The following is a 19,537-nucleotide window of genomic DNA, read 5'->3' as shown; positions in this document are numbered from 1 at the left end:
AAGGAGTTGCATTGCATCTTTGCGGACCTGGAGAAAGCATATGACAGGGTGCCTCGAGAGGAGCTGTGATATTGTATGAGGAAGTCGGGAGTGGCAGAGAAGTACGTAAGAGTTGTACAGGATATGTACGAGGGAAGTGTGACAGTGGTAAAAAAAAAAAAGTGGGACTGACGGATGCATTCAACGTGGAGGTGGGATTACATCAGGGATCGGCTATGAGCCCTTTCTTATTTGCAATGATGATGGACAGGTTGACAGATGAGATTAGACAGGAGTCCCCGTGGACTATGATATTTGCTGATGACATTGTGATCTGTAGCGAGAGTAGGGAGCAGGTTAAGGAGATCCTGGAGAGTTGGAGGTTTGCTCTAGAGAGGAGAGGAATGAAGATCAGTACAAACAAGACAGAATACATGTGTGTAAATGAGAGGGAGGCCAGTGGAATGGTGAGGATGCAAGGAGTAGAGTTGGTGAAGCTGGATGAGTTTAAATACTTGGGATCAACAATTCAGAGTAACGGGGATTGTGGATGAGAAGTGAGAAAGAGAGTGCAGGCAGGGTGGAATGGGTGGAGAAGAATGTCAGGAGTGATTTGTGACAGACGGGTATCAGCGTGAAAGGAAAGGTCTACAGGACAGTAGTGAGACAAACTATGTTATATGGGTTAGAGACGGGGGCACTGACCAGAAAGCAGGAGACAGAGCTGGTGGTGGCAGAGATAAAGATGTTAAGATTTGTACTGGGTGTGACGAGGATAGACAGGATTAGAATGAGTACATTAGAGGGTCAGCTCAGGAGGGACGGTTGGGAGACAAAGTCAGAGAGGCGAGATTGCGTTGGTTTGGACATGTGCAGAGGAAAGATGCTGGGTATTTTGGGAAAAGGATGTTAAGGATAGAGGTGCCAGGCAAGAGGAAAGGAGGAAGTCCTAAGAGGAGGTTTATGGATGTGGTGAGAGATGACATGCAGGTGGTGGATGTAACAGAGCAAGATGCAGAAGACAGGGCAATATGGAAGAAGATGATCTGCTGTGGCAACCCCTAACAGGAGCAGCCGGAAGAAGAAGTTTGAGCAAATCTGTCCTTTGCATATCCACTTATGCCAACAGTTAAAAGTGAAAACTGCAATTGAAATAACAAGTATAAACTGATAGTACTGCATAGTTAAGCTATGTGTTGATTTTTAACATTTACAATAAGTACATTCCTAAGGAAGAACGCTAGAAGGTCTGAATTTAAGGTGACAAGCAAAGTTGTGAAATGTAAATCTTACAGTATATGCGAGTTCCTTGTGTCTGTATTGGAAGACAGTTTAAATAAAGCAGGGAACAGCAACAGTTCATTTTTAAATGCCACAATCATTTGTTTTGAAAATGTATACAGGGGACAATAGTGTCTCGATTTATTTTTATTATGTTTAAAAAGTGAGTAGATTGTTGTAAATAATTGGGAAAAAATGTATAGTTTTCTGCCTGTTTCTCTGTAGCTTGGTTTTCTGGAAGTAATCTCTATTCCGGTATTAAAGAAAATCCTTAAAGACAATTTTGGTTTTAGAACTGTAGAGATGAAATATTAGCTTGGAATTAGATAGATTAGATCATAAAAATGGCATACTTTTTCTTGAAAGAGTTTATAGCAAAGGTAAACAATTAAAATTAATAGTGTAGGCAAGATGCATTTTAAGTAATTTAAGTTAGGTAGTATACAGTACTTTCTAAAATGTTACTGTATTACAGTGGATTCAGAAAGTATTCAGACCCCTTAACTTTCTGAAATGTTATAGATTTAAATTGAAATAGATACATTTTACCCATAAATCCATGACCATTAACCAATAATGACAAAGTGAAAACATGTTTTCAGAAAGGTTTTTGTCACATCAAACCAGAGATTCACCTTTCTGACCAAGGCTATTCTTGCACAGTTATTCTGTTTGGTAATTTGGCCAGCTCTAGAAAGAGTCCTGGTGGTTCCGCACTTTCTCCGTTTCACAATTATTACAGGTATGCCCACAATAAGAAATTATTATTTTTGTAACATTAGAACAATATTTCCCAACCTTTTTTCTGTAGTGGCACACTTTTTGTAAGCAAAATCAACTCCAGACACACCGCTATTTTACTAAACACAAACCCATATACAGTACAGTATATCTCCTACACTTGCTCAATTGCCCAAAGGGGCAGAATTACTGGAGAAGCCAGTAAAAAAGCAGCTCCAAGATCAGTGTTTGCAGACACAGCAATTAGTGAGCACTTTGGTGGCATCTCCAAGCAGCTACGCCCCTTTGTCTGTCTCTCTCTGCCTTAGAGGCAACTTGTATGCCAACTATCCACCAGCCCTGTGAGGCTCACTACACACCCAGGGCAGATGGACTCTAGCAGCCAGAAGACATGTCTGAAGTGCTCTAATATGGTGATTGAGGAGCTGCTTTTATGACAGCTTCTCCAGGTAGTCCTATCTTCTTCAGACAGGTCTCGACCACCTATGGAGCTTGTCTCTCTTGGATTCAGACCCAAGTGCACTACACTGTTATTTCCAGGGCACACCTGAGTAGCTCTAACTGAGCCATGGCACATTGGTTGAAAAACACTGTATTAGAACATTTGTAACTAGGACAGGCCATTCAGCCCAACATGTATGACCATCCTATTGACATAAATTCTCCAAAATAACATCAACTCAATATTTTAAAGTCTTACTCTTTATCATACTACTTGGTAATCTGTGTATATGCTATATATTGTGATATAATATACAGTAATCCCTCCTCGATCGCAGGGGTTGTGTTCCAAAACCCCCCACGATAGATGAAAATCTGCAAAGTAGAAACCATATATTTGTATGGTTATTTTTATATATTTTAAGCCCTTATAAACTCTCCCACACTGTTAACATTATTAGAGCCCTCTAGACATGAAATAACACCCTTTAGTCAAAAGTTTAAACTGTGCTCCATGACAAGAGAGAGATGACAGTTCTTTCTCACAATTAAAAGAATGCAAACATATTCTCCTCTTCAAAGAATGCGTGTCAGGAGCAGAGAATGTCAGAGAGAGAGCGAGAGAAAAGCAAACAATCAAAACATCAATACGTGCTTTTGGGCTTTTAAGTATGCCGAAGCACCGTGATAAAGCGGCATTTTTTAGAGGAGCGTCCGTATCCTCTAGGCAAACGGCCTCTCTGCTCACAACCCCTGCGTCAGGCAGAGAGAGTGAGAGAGACAGAGAAAAGCAAACAATCAAGCACCGCGCGGGAAGCATATCGTATATCATTGAGGAGTTTTATTTAATACGTAATACATGCTCTGATTGAGTAGCTTCTAAGCCATCTGCCAATAGTGTCCCTTGTATGAAATCAACTGGGCAAACAAACTAAGGAAGCATGTACCATAAATTAAAAGATCCATTGTTCACAGAAATCCGCGAACCAGCGAAAAATCAGTGCTATATATTTAGATATGCTTACATTTAAAATCCGCGATGGAGTGAAGCCACGAAAGTCGAAGCGGGATATAGCGAGGGATCACTGTATTACTATGATATAATGTGATATAATAATACAGTGAGAGAAAGGAAGGACCAGATGTGTTAACGCAAATCATAATCAGAGTCAGTGCCAGGTGTAAAGTTAACACCGGAAGATCAAAAAATATATTGAGCACACAAGGCACTGGGGTAAACTAAAATTCAAAGGCAAAGTCAAAAATAGATATATATAAAAAAAAAAAACAAACAAAACTAGAACTTGGCCTACTTGAATAGAGACACTAGCTGCCATTGCAAATTTGAATTTTAACCAACTGAAGGATACTTTCAACTTGCGTCTTGGCTATATTTTTATCAGGAAATCTGGTAATGTCAAAGACACAATTGCAGTCATGTAATACATCACCTGTGGTGCATAAATAATAATAAAAAAATAAAAATTTACCCCAAATGATATAAATCCATAAAATCTATGTGTATCACTATGGTTCTTTGTGTGTTGAAAAACTTTCTATCATTTGTGCAAAATCTGCTCTAACAATTGTCTGTATCCATGTGCTCTTCTTTATTTTAAGTAACAGATTTCATCTACTTTACCAATTCCCTCCATATTTTAAACACTTCTACCATGTCACTTCTTAATCTATGTTTGCTTAAACACTAAAAGTTCAGTTCATTCAGTGTCTCCTTATAATTCATACCTCTCAGTCTTACCTCACCCTAGTATTCCTCCTCTGGATTTCTCAAGAGCTGCTATATCCTTTTTGTACCATGAAGACAAAAAACTTTACAAGGTATAGGTGAGGACTCACTGGTGCATTATACTGTAAAGCATAACCTCCCTTCATTTTTATTGCACACCTTATGCTATATACAGTAACCTAACATACTTTTAGCCTTCTTCATCACTTTGGTATGCTGTCTGGCTGTAGATAGTGATGAGTCCACTGTGACTCCTAGATCATTCTCTTTCTCCACATCAACTTAATAAGTCTAACCTGTCCCAATCAATGCAGGTATAGTTTTATAGAGCCATCATTGAAAGTATTTTACTTTCTCCATAACAGTCCGGTATGGCAATGCATCTGCTCATTTCAAACATAAACTGCAGTGTGTTACTCAGAGAGCAGAAAAGATTGTAGGCCTCAAACTGGACTCCGTTGAGGTCCTGTATACAACAGGTCAGGCCTGTATAACAACAGGTCAAGAAATTTGCTGAAAATATAAGCAAAAACTACACTCACCTCAGCAACCACCTGTTTCAGTTATTACCATTGAGGAAATGTTACTGATCACTAAAGGCCAGAACTACTAGACACAGAAACAGTTTCTTCTCTGTAGTCAATATGGTTTCATGAAATCACTATGGTAAAGCAGAGCTTCTGAATCATCTGTTTATTTTATATAGGACTTACCTAATATACTACTGGGCAGGAGTGCAATTCTACTTTACTACTGTTTAATGTTTCATATATCTGTGTTTACCGTATGTAATGTTACAATGGTGTCATGTATTGTAAATTGTGTTGTTTAATTCTCTGTACCTTGTTATGTATATGGATGCAACTATACTGCCTAGCAATAAAGTTTAAGCCTAGCAATAAAGTTTAAGTGTGTTTTCATGTTTTAGACCTCCCATTGTGTACTCAAATCTAAAATGTTTACTTTCTCCATGTAATACTTTACATTTACGTACATACAATTTCATCTGACACCTATCTGCACAAGCTTATATGTTGTCCACCTTCCCCTGTAACAATTTAGATGATTCTACTTTATCTGTCCTTCTACCTAGTTTGGCATCATTTACCAACTTAACCAGCCTGTTGCTTATATTCTTGTCTAGATCATTTGCTTAAATTAAGAAGCTCAGCAGCCCCAACACTGCTCCCTGAGGAACATCACTTTTAACATTTTTAATTTAATTTTTAATTTCGAAAAAGTTCCCTTCACCATAACCCTTTACTTCCAGTGTCTGTGCCAATTTTGTACCTGCTACACACTACATCTTGAATTCCCACTTGTTTAAGTTTGCTTCCCATCCATTTTAGCAAGTACCATTTCCTATGTTTTGGCATTCTCTATATAACTACTCTCTGCACCAGTGTGTTTAACTTAAGGCAATGTGCATGGGAAAGATACAAAAGCTTCAATTAGTGATGTTTGTAAGAGCTGCCAACCGTCAATATTATCCAGCCAACACAGTTGGCATATGCTTAGAGGCATCTGCTCTGTTAAAGAATAATTAAAGAAGAACTCTGCTCTATTGAAGAAAAATTTAAAAAAGAACAAATGTTTTAAATTACCACATAAAATCTAAAAATGTTCCAAAAATCATAAAAATTACCCCCCCCAAAAAAACACATTTATATGCATTTTACTTAATATTTATAAAAGATTTTTGCAGTAAAAAAAGGTATATTTTGTAACAAGCAAAATTAAGCACTCAATAAACTTATTTTTTAATTAATAATTGCAGTGTTTCTTTATTTCATCATATATTACTCTAATGTTTCCGTACCCCAGAGGGTCCTAGTTTGCCAATAGACACCAATTTGCAAAGTATTTGCATAGACCTTCTCACTTGGCAGCCACATTTGCCTAATTACACCTTTGTCAGAGATAAACGTCAAACTGGAATGCTGTCTCACAAATCTCCTGACGTTCTCTAATCTTCAGAGGGCATCTCTAACTAGTGCTCCTGAACTCATGATTATACTTTCTTTTAAATTTCTTTGTGCTCAGCAAATTTTCCTTTTGTGTAAGCTATTAATAGAGATTAACTCGGCCTTAACCCCTAGAGAACAATTATGTATTAAATGCAACAGCAGGTTATTCAATTTTTCTGTTAAAACACTGTACCAGCTGTTGCTGTTTTCTTGTTCAGCTAACAGCTTATTTGATTGAAATCATTGAAAATGATCACTCAGTTATCCAAATTTGTTCCCACTGCCTCACGAGGACTGAAGAAATTGAAATGCTCTGCAATGTCTTGGCTAAGTTAATGGAAACCTCATTTGCTTTCCAATTATTATTAAATTACAATAGCCCTTTACAAAGACAATTGAGCTGCGGGATTCAATAACTTTCTCTGTCAAATCAGTTTATCCATGGCAGGCTGATGAGAAATAATGTAATCTTGGTAGTGAATGTTGACCAGTTGTCAGTATCTATTGTTGTGAAATATGTTGAACTTAAATAATTAAATTGATTTTTCTTTAAATTACAATTGTCATCATAAACAGAGCCAAAAACAAGTTCAGGTCTCTCCTCATTATCTTTTTATTATTCATTATATTTTTCATCAAAACTACGGTCTGTTCTCTCATTTTAATAAAGCATTTCATCGTCATCCACTGTTATTAACCGGTACAAGGCAGTGCTATTCCCAGAACTGTATGCACTTTTTTTAGGACAAATACACCCACTCTAATTCTTACTAAACATTCTGCCTATGAACTATGGAAGAAACAAGTACCTTATTTGAAATTATTAAATATATCTTGGGAACAGTCTAGGTCAAAACAGAAGCTACTATGATTTCAAACCAACAGAGATCACTGTACATTGTGTAATATTTTTGAAATCTGTACTAGTTACTTACCAATTGGCAGTACCAAGAAGAATGGGAGCCAGCACAGGATGAAGCATCCAACTACAATTCCAAGAGTTTTTGCTGCCTTCTTCTCCCTTGAGAATTTGTGCAGGTGGATAGAAAAGGGAGTGCGACTCCTGAGAGTTTCATCCGATGGAACAACATTCTTGCGATGTATCCTTAGTGTCACCGCTTCTGAATTGGATTTCTCTATCTTCATTCCCAGTTTCAGGTCTCGGGTTGCTCTTTTGGCTACCACATACACCCGGCAATACATAATAAGGATAATGGTCATTGGGACATAGAAGGATCCAAAAGCAGAAAAGATGGCATACCCTGGTTCTTCTGTGATTTTGCAGATTGTCTCATCATCAGGGGCTGGCTCCTTCCAGCCAAATAATGGTCCAATTGAAATAGTTATAGACAAAGCCCAGAGTCCAACAAGCATCAATAGACCTCGCTTCTCTGTCATAATAGATGGGTAACGCAGAGGGTAACTGACTCCTACATATCTGTCTACAGAGATCATGCACAGGCTCATGATAGAAGCTGTGCAGCAAAGAACATCCACTGCGGCCCATATATTGCAAAAAATCCTGCCAAAAACCCAGTAGCCCAGGATCTCAAAAGTAGCCGAGAAGGGCAGCACTGTAGTAGTGAGCAGAAGGTCTGCCACAGCCAAATTGACAATGAAGTAGTGGGTGACAGTCTGTAAGTGGCGGTGGGAAGCCACAGAGACAATAACGAGTATGTTGCCAAGAATGCCAAAAACAATAACGATACCTAGAATGAGCCCAACAACCACAGCTTTAGTGATGTCTACTCCTTGAGCTGCTGTCCGTGTGCAGTTGGAACAGTTTGGAAGAAGTCCAGGAGTCACGTTCTCTACAACTAGTACCATCACTTTGAAGATAAACTTTTGAAGACTAAAACTATATTACATAGTAAGCTACACTGTGACACTTTCACAGTGGCAGAAGAGCTTCTTTAACCTTGGCCTTTACTAGGTTGATGTAACAAAAAGATTCAAAGACAAGGGGACAAGTTCAAATGAATGAGTAATGAACTTTTCTTCATTTTAGGGAGTTTTCATTTTATTGATTGCTGGTACTCACTAAACAAAAAGTAAATAAAACAGGAGTTCTAAGTAACATTGATCTCTGAAAATAATTTACCAGGATAACATATAAAGATGATGACATAAAGTACTGACCCAGCATTTCTCTTCAACACTCAGGGAAATTAAGAACAAAATATTGTTCTTAGGAAAGCAGAGCTTTAATCCTTGGTTATCTGTTAGAATACTTGGCTACCAGGAGCATCCTCTGTCATAAACCAAAAATGTATGGTGTGTGATTACCCAGATATCACGTATGTTTAGAAAATTGATTACATCTGGACATGATCTCTGCAAACACCAGACACAGAATGAAAGAAGCAACTGAACATTTTATAAAGTAGGTTATAGATTCTTTTCAGTCATAAAATTCGTGTTGCTCTGGATTTGGACTTCAGAAAGTGCAAAATGAACTGGTGCTGGATGGTTTTCCAAATACATTTTTTAGGCTCATCTTTTGAAGCATGTAACAAAGTTGAAATTCACAAGCATCTGAAAGAGAAGAAAATAACTTGTTAATTGTAATTTTGTTCATGCAAACCTAACATAATAAAATACTGTAGAAGTCAAATGTTTGTTAGCAATATTTGTATAATAAAAATCATAACACATCACTTGAGATATCTAACTTTGCCTTACATAAAATCTCATCAGATAAAAACAACTCAATTAAAATGTTAAAAAATATAATTTTTAATGTTAATATTTTTAGTGCTTCTGCTCATTAAGTGAAGGAATATACCATAATACTTATTCTTTACTATCCTAGCATCATCAGATAACATTGGACTGGTCCTGGACACATCAATGGTAGTTTTCAAGGAGCCATCCTCGTTATAAAGAAGCTCATCTTAATGTTGAGAAGCATGGCTCCATGGTCACTCAAGAAATGTAATCCCTTTGAAAAACCTAAGTGTATCTGTAAATGTATCTTGTTGGTCACTACTTAGAATTCTTGAAAATATGAAAAGACTGGGTGGCACTGAAAACTTAGGTCTGTATTTATTATTCCAACCTGGAACTGAAGACCCAACACAGTCACATCACTTTAGCTGGTTGAACAATCTCACAATAATTGTACACTAGGTACAATAATGTGTACCTCCTATACACAGAGACCACATTTGTCTGGGAGTTATTTATGGTTATTTAACCATGGATCAGGTTTCCTTTATAGATTTGACAAGATTTGTGTCTTCTGTTTATCCACGGTAAAAATCACCAACGACATTTTCTTAGCTCCATGATAAAGACAAAAACATTGAGGGAATAAACAGAACATACTACATCTTTTCACACATACACACACACACACACACACACACACACACACACATATATATATATATATATATATATATATATATATATATGTATAAATATATATATATAAAATACTCTACACACAGCACTCCTAGTTATAATACACCACCATGACATGATTTGGGTCTCCAGTGTGAAAATGTCACTTGCTTCTCTACTGGGGCTAAAGAAATATTCCATTAGCTGGAGACATGTACTTTGTTTATTACTATCTAATGCCTAGGCTTGCACCCCACTGTACTGCAAGACCAGCAGAGTCAAACTATAAATGTGAAAGGAACAGACAGAATGTTGACCAGAATTAATAGCGGGCCAATAACACTGTGGTGGGACTTTGGGAAGGACTTCAAATATCAATAGCCATGATAATATCTTCAAACTCCTCATTTGTTTAAAAGATCAAAGTCAAATTGTCAGGTAGATTTTCTTGTACATATATGAAATATCATGGTGTAGGTTTGCATGCTGGCTCTTTTGCATCTGTAGATGGAGTGATAATATGTTGAAGAAAAGTCCCTGCAAACATAGGGTCTTACTTTCAGCAATCAGAAATTGATAAGGTTGGGAGCATGCACTCATAGTGCTGCACCCACCACACAATGAACTACCTGGATCAGGACCTGAGTGCAGCTGGTGACACCTCAGCACCACACCAGTTGGAGGTTTTTTTATGGTGGTGCCTTTTTGCAAACTCTTAAGTAGACTTCCATGTATCACTTACTACTATTTGGCCACTTTGTCATAAAGCCCAGATTGGTGGAGTGTTACAGTGATGGTTATCCTTTTAAACATTTATTCCATGTTCACACAGGTTCTCTGGAACAGAGCCAGATTGACCATCAGGTTCTTGGTGACCTCTCTGACCAAGGACCTTCTATCCCAAAGGTTCAGTTTTGATTGGTGGGACAGCTGTAGAATGAGTTGTGGTTGTTTCAAACTTCTTCCATTTATGAATTATGGAGACCACAGTGCCCTTGGGAACCTTTAATAATGCAGAGGTTTTGTGTAGCCTTCCTTAATGCTTTCTCTAAACTTTGTAGGCAATTAATTCAACTTCAAGGTTTGGCTTTTGCCATGATACACATTATCAGCTGTGGGACCTTTTATAGACAGGTGTGTATCCTTTCTAATCACCCCTAATCAACTGAATTGACCACAGGTGGACTACAAACAAGATGTAGAAACATCTCAATGATGATCAATAGAATGGAATTCACCTGTGCCAAATGTCAAGTATCATAGCAAAGGGCCCGATTACTTGTATCAATGTGATATTTCAGTTTTTTAAATTTAATACAATTCATAAAACCCTGTTTTTGCTTTGTCATCCTGGAGTACTGAGTGCTGAATTTAAATGATTTTAGCATTAAGGCTGAAACATAACAAAATGTGTTGAAAGGGAAGGGGTCTGAATACATTCAGAAGGCACTGTCTGTTACTTATTTACATCACCATGTTAATTTGTAAAGCTAACTCATTTATTAAGAGTATAAAGTACAAGTACTGAGGTGGATTGAAATGAAATAAGGTTGCATGTCTTCAATTGACCCTTAAGGGTAATGTCTTATGATTTCTTATATAGCAAAGAAATAAACAGTGAGTAATTAGGTGAGGCTTTATATTGGGTGGGCAGTGCTCACTCAATAAAAAATCATTAAAATTAAAAAATTGTTGGGGAAAAGAAAGACAAATGTTTAATTTAAAATGGAGGTGGCACATACATGAGTATTTGCAATAAACAGTTCAGAGTAGAACTGAAAGCCTTGAGTACTCCCACTAACACAGATGCACAGTTTAACACAAAATTACAAGGACAGATTAATTGTACACTGCAGCATGTAAAGGGAAATTTGCATTTTTATTTTAAGATTACAATTTTTCACTCCACTTTACAACTTTTCTGGACAACTATTTTACATTACATTCAGAAACACAGCCTGCATTTCACTCATACATTTCTGATCAACCAAAAGTGCACTGCATACTGTCTTTTAAATGAATTTTATTTATTATTTTTGCGGCACTACTAGCTGGACCACTCAGAATGTGCACACACTTTTCACAAACCTACTATTGCCTTTATCACAGCATCAATGTATTTTCAATGTTAAAACATGTTAAAATCTTAAAAATTGTAAAATACACTTTGACATTGAATTGCAATACTAGTAAAAGAAAAAAGAGAAACTAGCCTAAACAGCAGAGAGTAATATGCTCATGAAGATTTAAGCTTGCATTATTACCAGACATGAGGGCTTCCCTCATAGAGGATTTGACAGTTTGCTGGGGAGGTAACAACTTATCAGGTTTAAGGACCAGACATTCCCATGCACTCTCCAACATGCTATGCAGCCCACCCAATTTAACGTAATTTAAACAGTAATAGGTAGAAAAACACAAAAACCTGTAAATTTGCTCTGAGAAACTTTGATGATCTTATTGTAAACTAAAGCTACAGTAAATAAACAAGCATTCTTCAATAGAAAACAGCTTTTGGCAGACATATGAGAAATGCTCAAATATTTGTGGGATGGTATCATATTTTTATATGTGACTAGCTATACCTCGCAGCTCCACCCACGTAGAAGTGAAACAAGACAAACAAAGTGTAATTCTGGCCAAGCAGAAGGTAGGTACGCTCCAACATCAAACGTTGGCATTGTATCTGATTGTTTTCAGCTCTGACTGAAGAGTGTCCCCTGTGTGGGGAGAAAAGCATGTGGACATGGTATGTCTGGTAATCAGCAGCTACCCTCTAAAACCACGTAGCTCTGAGATCTCTTTCAAAAAGGTCAAATGCTATTCCTTAACAACTTGTAGATGATAATGTCTGTTCAACAAACCGGTATCGCTAGCTAAGTGGAGGCAAGGTACCCTCCAACATGTGGCGAGATGTAGACCGACTCGAACTGAGGCTGGTGCATGAGTGTTAATTAATTTAAATTAGTTTTTGTTTATATTTATTTCATTTTTTTACAATATATACGGGTACGCCTTTGAATATCCCAAATTTATATCATCTCCCTTTATAAATATATATAAAAGAATTTTAACAAAGACTGCAAACAAGTCAGAATCAGAACAATGCTATGAAATGCCATGAAGCTAACACTGAATAAAAAAATCAGGATAACTAGAGTATTAAACAAAGCCTGCATAAACTAAGACTGATTACAATTATTTCAAACATACCATATTAAATCTTGAACTCTTGTATAGAAATATGTGCACCTCTTAAATGACTGACATATATTGATTTCAACTCTGTATCTTTTCTGATTTGAACCTTGTATCTTTCAGATCATTTTTTGGAATAAAAAAAAACAGATTGCTACACATCTTTTTGTAAGTTATTAAGCCATGGTAATTATGCTTAGAAGGGACTTCAGCATGGGAAGCACTGATCCAATGCACATATGTCAGTGTTTCTAAGATTATTGATTATACATGTAATCATTGTTGAGTCAACAAAAAGATAGGTCTTTTTAAGCAGGGTGCATTCTGCACATAGACAGTTGAACAAAAAAGGAACAAGAACAGAAGAGAGAAGATCATCTCCCAGACAAGATATTCCAAAGTTATTGGCAAGACCTCTGTACCTAGACTTGAAAAGAGTTACCTTTCATCACCTGTATTTTGAAAAAAATATTTTTTAACAAGACTCTTTCCAAAAACATTTACCACTTTAGCTATGGTCATCTTTACTGTACAGCATTCATTTTGCTATATAGTAATATTGCTTTTATATTGTTTGATTAGGTCAACATATATTTTTAATGTTGTTTTTAGTGTGGATGACTACCATATTTCCACAGGGGTTAGCAGCTGAGAAGAGGCATCTTTTATGGCAAGCAGCAAGGTGAGCGGGCACTTGCTTTAGTGATTAGCACAGAAGTAGCTGGAAAGTATTTTTGCATGAAGCAGCTGTCCACATGTAAGTAAGGGTGTACATGTGGGACACTGTTAAGCAGCTATAAAATACAAACATTACTAAAAAAGCAAAGAAAACTTTCAACTGAGAATGTAAGTTTAATTATTTTCATCCAATTACTAAAACAGAAGCCAATCAATCTATTGATACAGTATATCATTTGGGATCAAAAAATATTGAATGTTATGAAAAATTCAGAAATTGTTTGCACTGAAGTATTTTATGATAAGACAATTGGTGGCAGTCATCAGTAGTTTAAATGAAACACTGCCAATAATAAATTAGTTACTTATTTCCACAACTGTTCAAAACAGCAACAGTAAGAGATAGAGAGAAAGAAGACAGAGAAATGGCTGATACAATTTTTGCTCAACAAATACACAAAGACTAAGCAATGAGATACAGTTGAACTGATTAACACTGCGGTTTGAATTAATGTTAGCAAACAGAAAGAAATAACTAACACATTTAAGGAATACTTTTAAGACCTTATATGCATCAAAGTAAAGTTGTGGATTATGCCAGTAATTTCCTTAACAAATTACAATGCCAAAGCTTGACACATTGTGTATAGAAGAGCTGGACAAACTATTGAGGCTCTCTGAAATCCAAGAAATTACAAAAACCATAAACCTATACAAAGAAAACTATCGGTGTGGGAATCTCAATCCACAGAACTATCCCATTTGTAGCGTCAGACATAATATGTGATCCTAAAGTGCAATATGTCAAGGTGATGAGCAATTTATTTAATACTAAAGTGATTCTGATTAATATTTATGTGCCAAATGGGGATGATAGAGAATTCATCCAAAATGTATTCTCATATATTCCTAATGTGAACACTCATAAAATTATAATGGCTGAAAACTTTAATTGTGCTGTAAATCCAGACCTGGTTAGGTATTCAGCTACAACGGCGATAACATCTAATACTGCAAAAATAATTATACAGTTTTTAATGGACCTGAACCTATGAGACCCATGGAGGTTTTTAAGTCCTAACCTTAGAACATATTCCTTCTTCTCAAAAGTTCATCATTGTTACTCCAGAATTGATTACTTCTTCATATACAATATTTTTTTGCCCATTATACAACACCATTGTTATCTCTGACAATGCCCCTCTGGTCATGGACCTTAACTTATTATGTTGTATAAACTCATCTTGTAGCTGGCATCTTAACCCCCTGTCATTAGCTGATGAGCACTGTACAGAATTCCTGTCAAAATTGATTACTTCCTGGAGACAAATGCATCCCCAGTGGTCTCTGCTGGAATACTCTGAGAAACTCTGAAGGCATTTTAAGAGGACAGATTATTTAATTTCTTTCTCACAGAAATAAATTGGAAACCAAGAAGGCGTCTAAGTTAATCAGCAAAAGTACCAGAATACACCTACAATATGCCAGGTCTCCAAATGAGACAGTTTATAGGAAAAGACATGTTTTGTAATCAGAATTTTAACTCTTGACTACTAAAGAAATGGAATAGCTCAGCTTTAAATCGAGACATCATTATCATTATTATGAACAAAGAGAGCAGGCCAATAAGATTTTAGCTCAATAAACTTACAAGCAGGAAGTCCGGAATGCAATAATAGCAATTACCAGAGATAATTACTGGAGATAAATCATTGACCATAAAAATATAACCCACACATTTTGAGAGTACTACAAGTCCTTATATTCTACTCAGTCTAAAGAAGATAAGACACAATCTAATGAGTTCTTTGACTCATTGCACCTAGATACTCTTAGTGATGTGTAAACTACATAAACCTCTTGCACTCTCAGAATTACTAGACGCTATAAACTAACTTCAAAGTGGGAAAGCAACTGGCCCTGATGGCTATGCAGTGGAATTTTATAGAAAAAAAAATTCAAATAAGTTAGCTCCACTATTATTAGCAACATTTACTTCTTTCCTAAGAAAAATAAGGACTTGCTACAATATGCATCATATACACATGTTTCACTCCTGAATAATGACATTAAAATACTCTCCAAAGTTCTAGCTAGAAGGATCAAGAAAGTGTTTCATTCTGTAATATGACAAGGAGTTATAAAGGGCAGACACAGCTTCTAATCTTCAATGTTTGTTTAATATAAAATATTCACCCATTAAATCTAGCACCACAGAGATCATACTATCTTTGGATGCGGAAAACGCATTTGACATGGTTGACTGGAACTACCTATTCACTACACTGCACAAATTTAGGTTCAGCCCAAACATATTTGTATAGAGCAAACTATTGTATACTACTCCAGAAACCTCAGTTCATATTAACATAATTTCAAATTACTTCAAACTAGAACACGGTACTCGACAAGGATGTTCATATCATCATTGCTCTTTGCAATCCCCATAGAGCCATTGGATGTTTAATTTTGAAATGCATAAGAGATAAAGGGAGTTTTCAGGGAAGGACTTGAACAGAAGATACCATTATATGTAGATGATATGGTGCTCTATATATCTGACCACAAAAATCCATGGCAGCAGTCCTAAAAGCATTAGTAGGTTTTCAAAAAAATAGCTGTACTCAAAATTAATTTGAATAAAATTGTGTTTTTTCCAGTGATTTCTTTAGCACACAATACTAGACTAGACACCTTCCCATTTATCTTGGCAGATCAGTTCAAATATCTAGTGGTAAATATCACATGTGAATACTGTAGAAAGTTCCTTTTTAACAAGCGTTTGCTGTTTGCATGGTATAAATTAAACAAGGTATGAATAGATGGCTCACCAAAAATATCCAAAATTTGAAATACTTCACGTGCCAGGCATTTCAGATTAAGGATATTCGGGCTGTACCTTAGATCTCTCTCTGAAATTCTGACTTTTCTGTCTATCAGTGGCATAATCTCTGCCCTGTTGTGCATTTTGGAACCTCCCTTAGTGTCTGCTCAAGCATGCTTTCAGTTCGATTTAAGTGTTTGGACATTTAATCGCTCTAGTCAATACGATTTTGGTACTTGTTTCTATATAGTCAGCTTGTGTTTACTTGTAACCCGGTATAAGATCCCCTGCTTGCTTCAGTCACAACTGGTGCCGTCTGCTGATTGCACTGCTTCTTTGATATACCTGAGATCAAAGCACATATTTGTACAAACCAGAATAAACCGAAGAGGTACTCCAATAGATTGAAATTAAAAATAAAAAAATAGAGAGGGGGAATTTGAGAGAGACAAATGAAGGAAATTATGCATCCTGAAACTACAGAAAGACTTTACACAATGTGTAAAGTAACCTGAAAGTACATTTTGTCATTTTATTTTCACATCCTGGATATGCACATTTTTGAAGTATTTTAATAGAAAGGCAGTATGGCGATAAGAAGCTTGACACGTGTCTCTTGTTCATCTGTTATACTTTCTTATTTATATGACAGTCATGACAGTCACAATAAAATATATCAGGCCCAATAGCCTTCCGCTGCCATAAACATAGGTCTTTTGTGTGCCAACATGGAGAGCAAGGATACTTCATTAACACAGCAGTGAGCAGGAAAATGAAGCTGAAATTTTTAATTACAAATAGCTATCTGATGAGTAGAAGCAAGGAGCATTACGCACAGGTGGTCTTAATTGGTAATTCAGTCTTATACATTTTTGTTTGTTTGCTTCCTCTCTATAATTAAGATTTGTATTATGGTTACTTACTCTTGTTTTTCTTCTCTTCATGCCCTGCTGGGTAATTATCATGAGCATTAAAGAGACTCTACTTTTCCTTCAAATTAGACATGAGTTGCTCATATTAGAACAACAAATGAATATAAACTATAGAGCATAAGGGTCTCTCTAATTTATTTTTCTTTTGCTTTGGATGAATTTCAAAGATCTTTTACACATGCATCTGGCCCCTATAATTCTTACTATGATATTTCTAAATTGCTCTTCTTAAGCACACAAGGTATGCAAGCTGGACATGCAAGACTTGATGCTCAATTTCAAAATAATCCACATAAAACCATTCAAGTTCTTTTATCCATAATGTTTCAATTCCATGTGATTTTTAAGATCCTGAAAATGTTTCAATATTTTCTACACTACAGATAGTTCTTTATTTGCTTTCCCCTGGACTTTGAATCCAGGTAAAATTATAGCTTGCCAACAAGATTGCAAGAATGATCATTGTTTCTAGACCCATCCTTTATCATGCTGGGCTCAGCCTCCTCTACCTCAAGTATGCTGTCCTGATCTCAAACTCTCCATTCCAAGAATTTTGATTTTATTACCCCTACTTATGCAATACATATCTGGCTGTTTCTGTCTCATTTCCTCTTGTATGTTACTGTGGTCAATTCCAAAGTGTGAAACTGTACTATTATACCTTGACATAAGCACTGAATTTCCATTCAGCTCTGACAAGTATTGCTCAATTCCAGTTTCATTCCTTCAAGTTTTTTTTTCTTTTACTGAATCTCTTTAATTCTTTTTCTGTTTTGACCTCTTTAAACACCTCATCTTAGACAATTTGGCTGAGTCAAAATGCTTTGAAATATAAGTGGGAAAGATGGATGAATGTCATAGGAGATACATTTTTAAAGAGATTATTATGTACTTTATATCTAAATTTGCATTGAATTGTGGTACTTACAACAGTTTGGTGCATTGATGTTTCACAACACTAAACTGAAACGTGTGTACAAATGTTTTGAAGAAGTGTCAGTATGTATTGAAAGAAAGAAGAACTGATGATTTTTAAACCATAAATAATGAAAGACTGAGAAAAACAGACACAGAATAAATACAGATATGCTTAATTTAGTATTTTGTGTAAATGCAAATGCATAATGGGAAGTATGTTAATCTCCTGCTGTCTCTGGTAGCTAATGCTAAAAGCAGAAAACCGTTTTTCAAATTAGCAATCAATATACTAGTAGTGTGTCATTCATAACTGTGCTTCAGAGTAGAGAGAAGACAACAGTTGATGGGCACTTTTACGTCCAACATAACATAACATAACATAACATAACATAACATAACATAACATTCTCTGGTTCACCTCTGTTGGTTCAACAGAGCCACAAAGTATCTACATCCTCTCTGCAGACTCAGTGAGGACATTCCAACCAGGGGAGCAGTGAGTGGGTGGTCTGAGTGTTGGTTGAAACAGTTGCTTATAAGATGATTATTTGTCTCACTACAACATGAGAGATGTCTGCCGTATAATGGCCAATAACCAAATAACTAAATAATTTAGTTTGATGTGGAGCTAGAGATGCTATGAGGTGAGGCCTTCGGCTGATGATTTTTTTAAAAAGACTTCTGTTGGATATTCAAGCATCAAACTACTTCAAAATAACAAAATGAGAATTAATGAGTAGAAAAAGAGAGTAGTAGTTTGAGAGTAGAAAACTATTATTTTTTTATACAGCATTGTTCATAGTCATTTAGCTATACTGAGTAATTAACAGTACCACAGTTCAAATAATTAGAGAAATAGAGAAAGCATTGACAGTTTGACCTTACTATTACTTCAGAGTTCAGGACAGTAAATAGGACATTAAGAAATGAGTTGAATGTCAGTTTGGTCTGTTCAAAAAATAAGGAATAGTATGGTTTGTAATGAGATCTCAGGATCAACCATTACCATAATTCCTATTCTTGTAGACTGCCCCCCCGAGTACTCAAAAAATACAGTTAAAAAAATTAATGGCAGCACTTGGCACACAGCAGGAAAGATCCCTGGACAGAGTGTCTGTCCATCACAGGAATCACTCGTGCCCACATACACACACTCACTCCCACAAGTTAACCTGAATTTGGGGATGTAATCATTAAAGAATCCACAGTATATCTTTCTTAATCTTGCGTTAAGAGTGAGTTGAAAAGTGAGGTAAAATGGCAGCTGATTAATCAAACACTAATAAAATCTGAGAAGCCAATTTATGGATGCTTCCTGTTCCTCCATTACATATGCATCTAAAGTTTTTTTTTTTACATTGTTTGTTTTAAATTTTAATTTGCAATATTAATGCAAAACTTGAGATTAGAGAGGTAAAAAGAGAATGCAGGGAAAACAGTTGAAATCTGATGAGTTCTGAATGCCAGGACTCTAAGATGACAGATA

General features: G+C 36.1%; 1 protein-coding gene across 1 annotated transcript in view; it reads right to left on the bottom strand.

The window, feature by feature from the left end:
* LOC120539529 (alpha-1A adrenergic receptor-like) overlaps positions 1 to 19,537 on the bottom strand; it is a 163,773-nt gene that overhangs the window by 39,198 nt on the left and 105,038 nt on the right. Inside the window, exon 2 of the mRNA XM_039769676.1 lies at positions 7,092 to 8,691. Coding sequence (XP_039625610.1) covers positions 7,092 to 7,983 — 892 coding nt within the window. The 5' untranslated portion in view covers positions 7,984 to 8,691. The remainder of the gene's footprint in view (positions 1 to 7,091; positions 8,692 to 19,537) is intronic.

The sequence above is a fragment of the Polypterus senegalus genome, chromosome 11, assembly GCF_016835505.1.
Source record: "Polypterus senegalus isolate Bchr_013 chromosome 11, ASM1683550v1, whole genome shotgun sequence".
NCBI classification, from domain to species: Eukaryota; Metazoa; Chordata; class Cladistia; order Polypteriformes; family Polypteridae; genus Polypterus; species Polypterus senegalus.
This window is presented reverse-complemented; position numbering and strand designations above follow the sequence as displayed.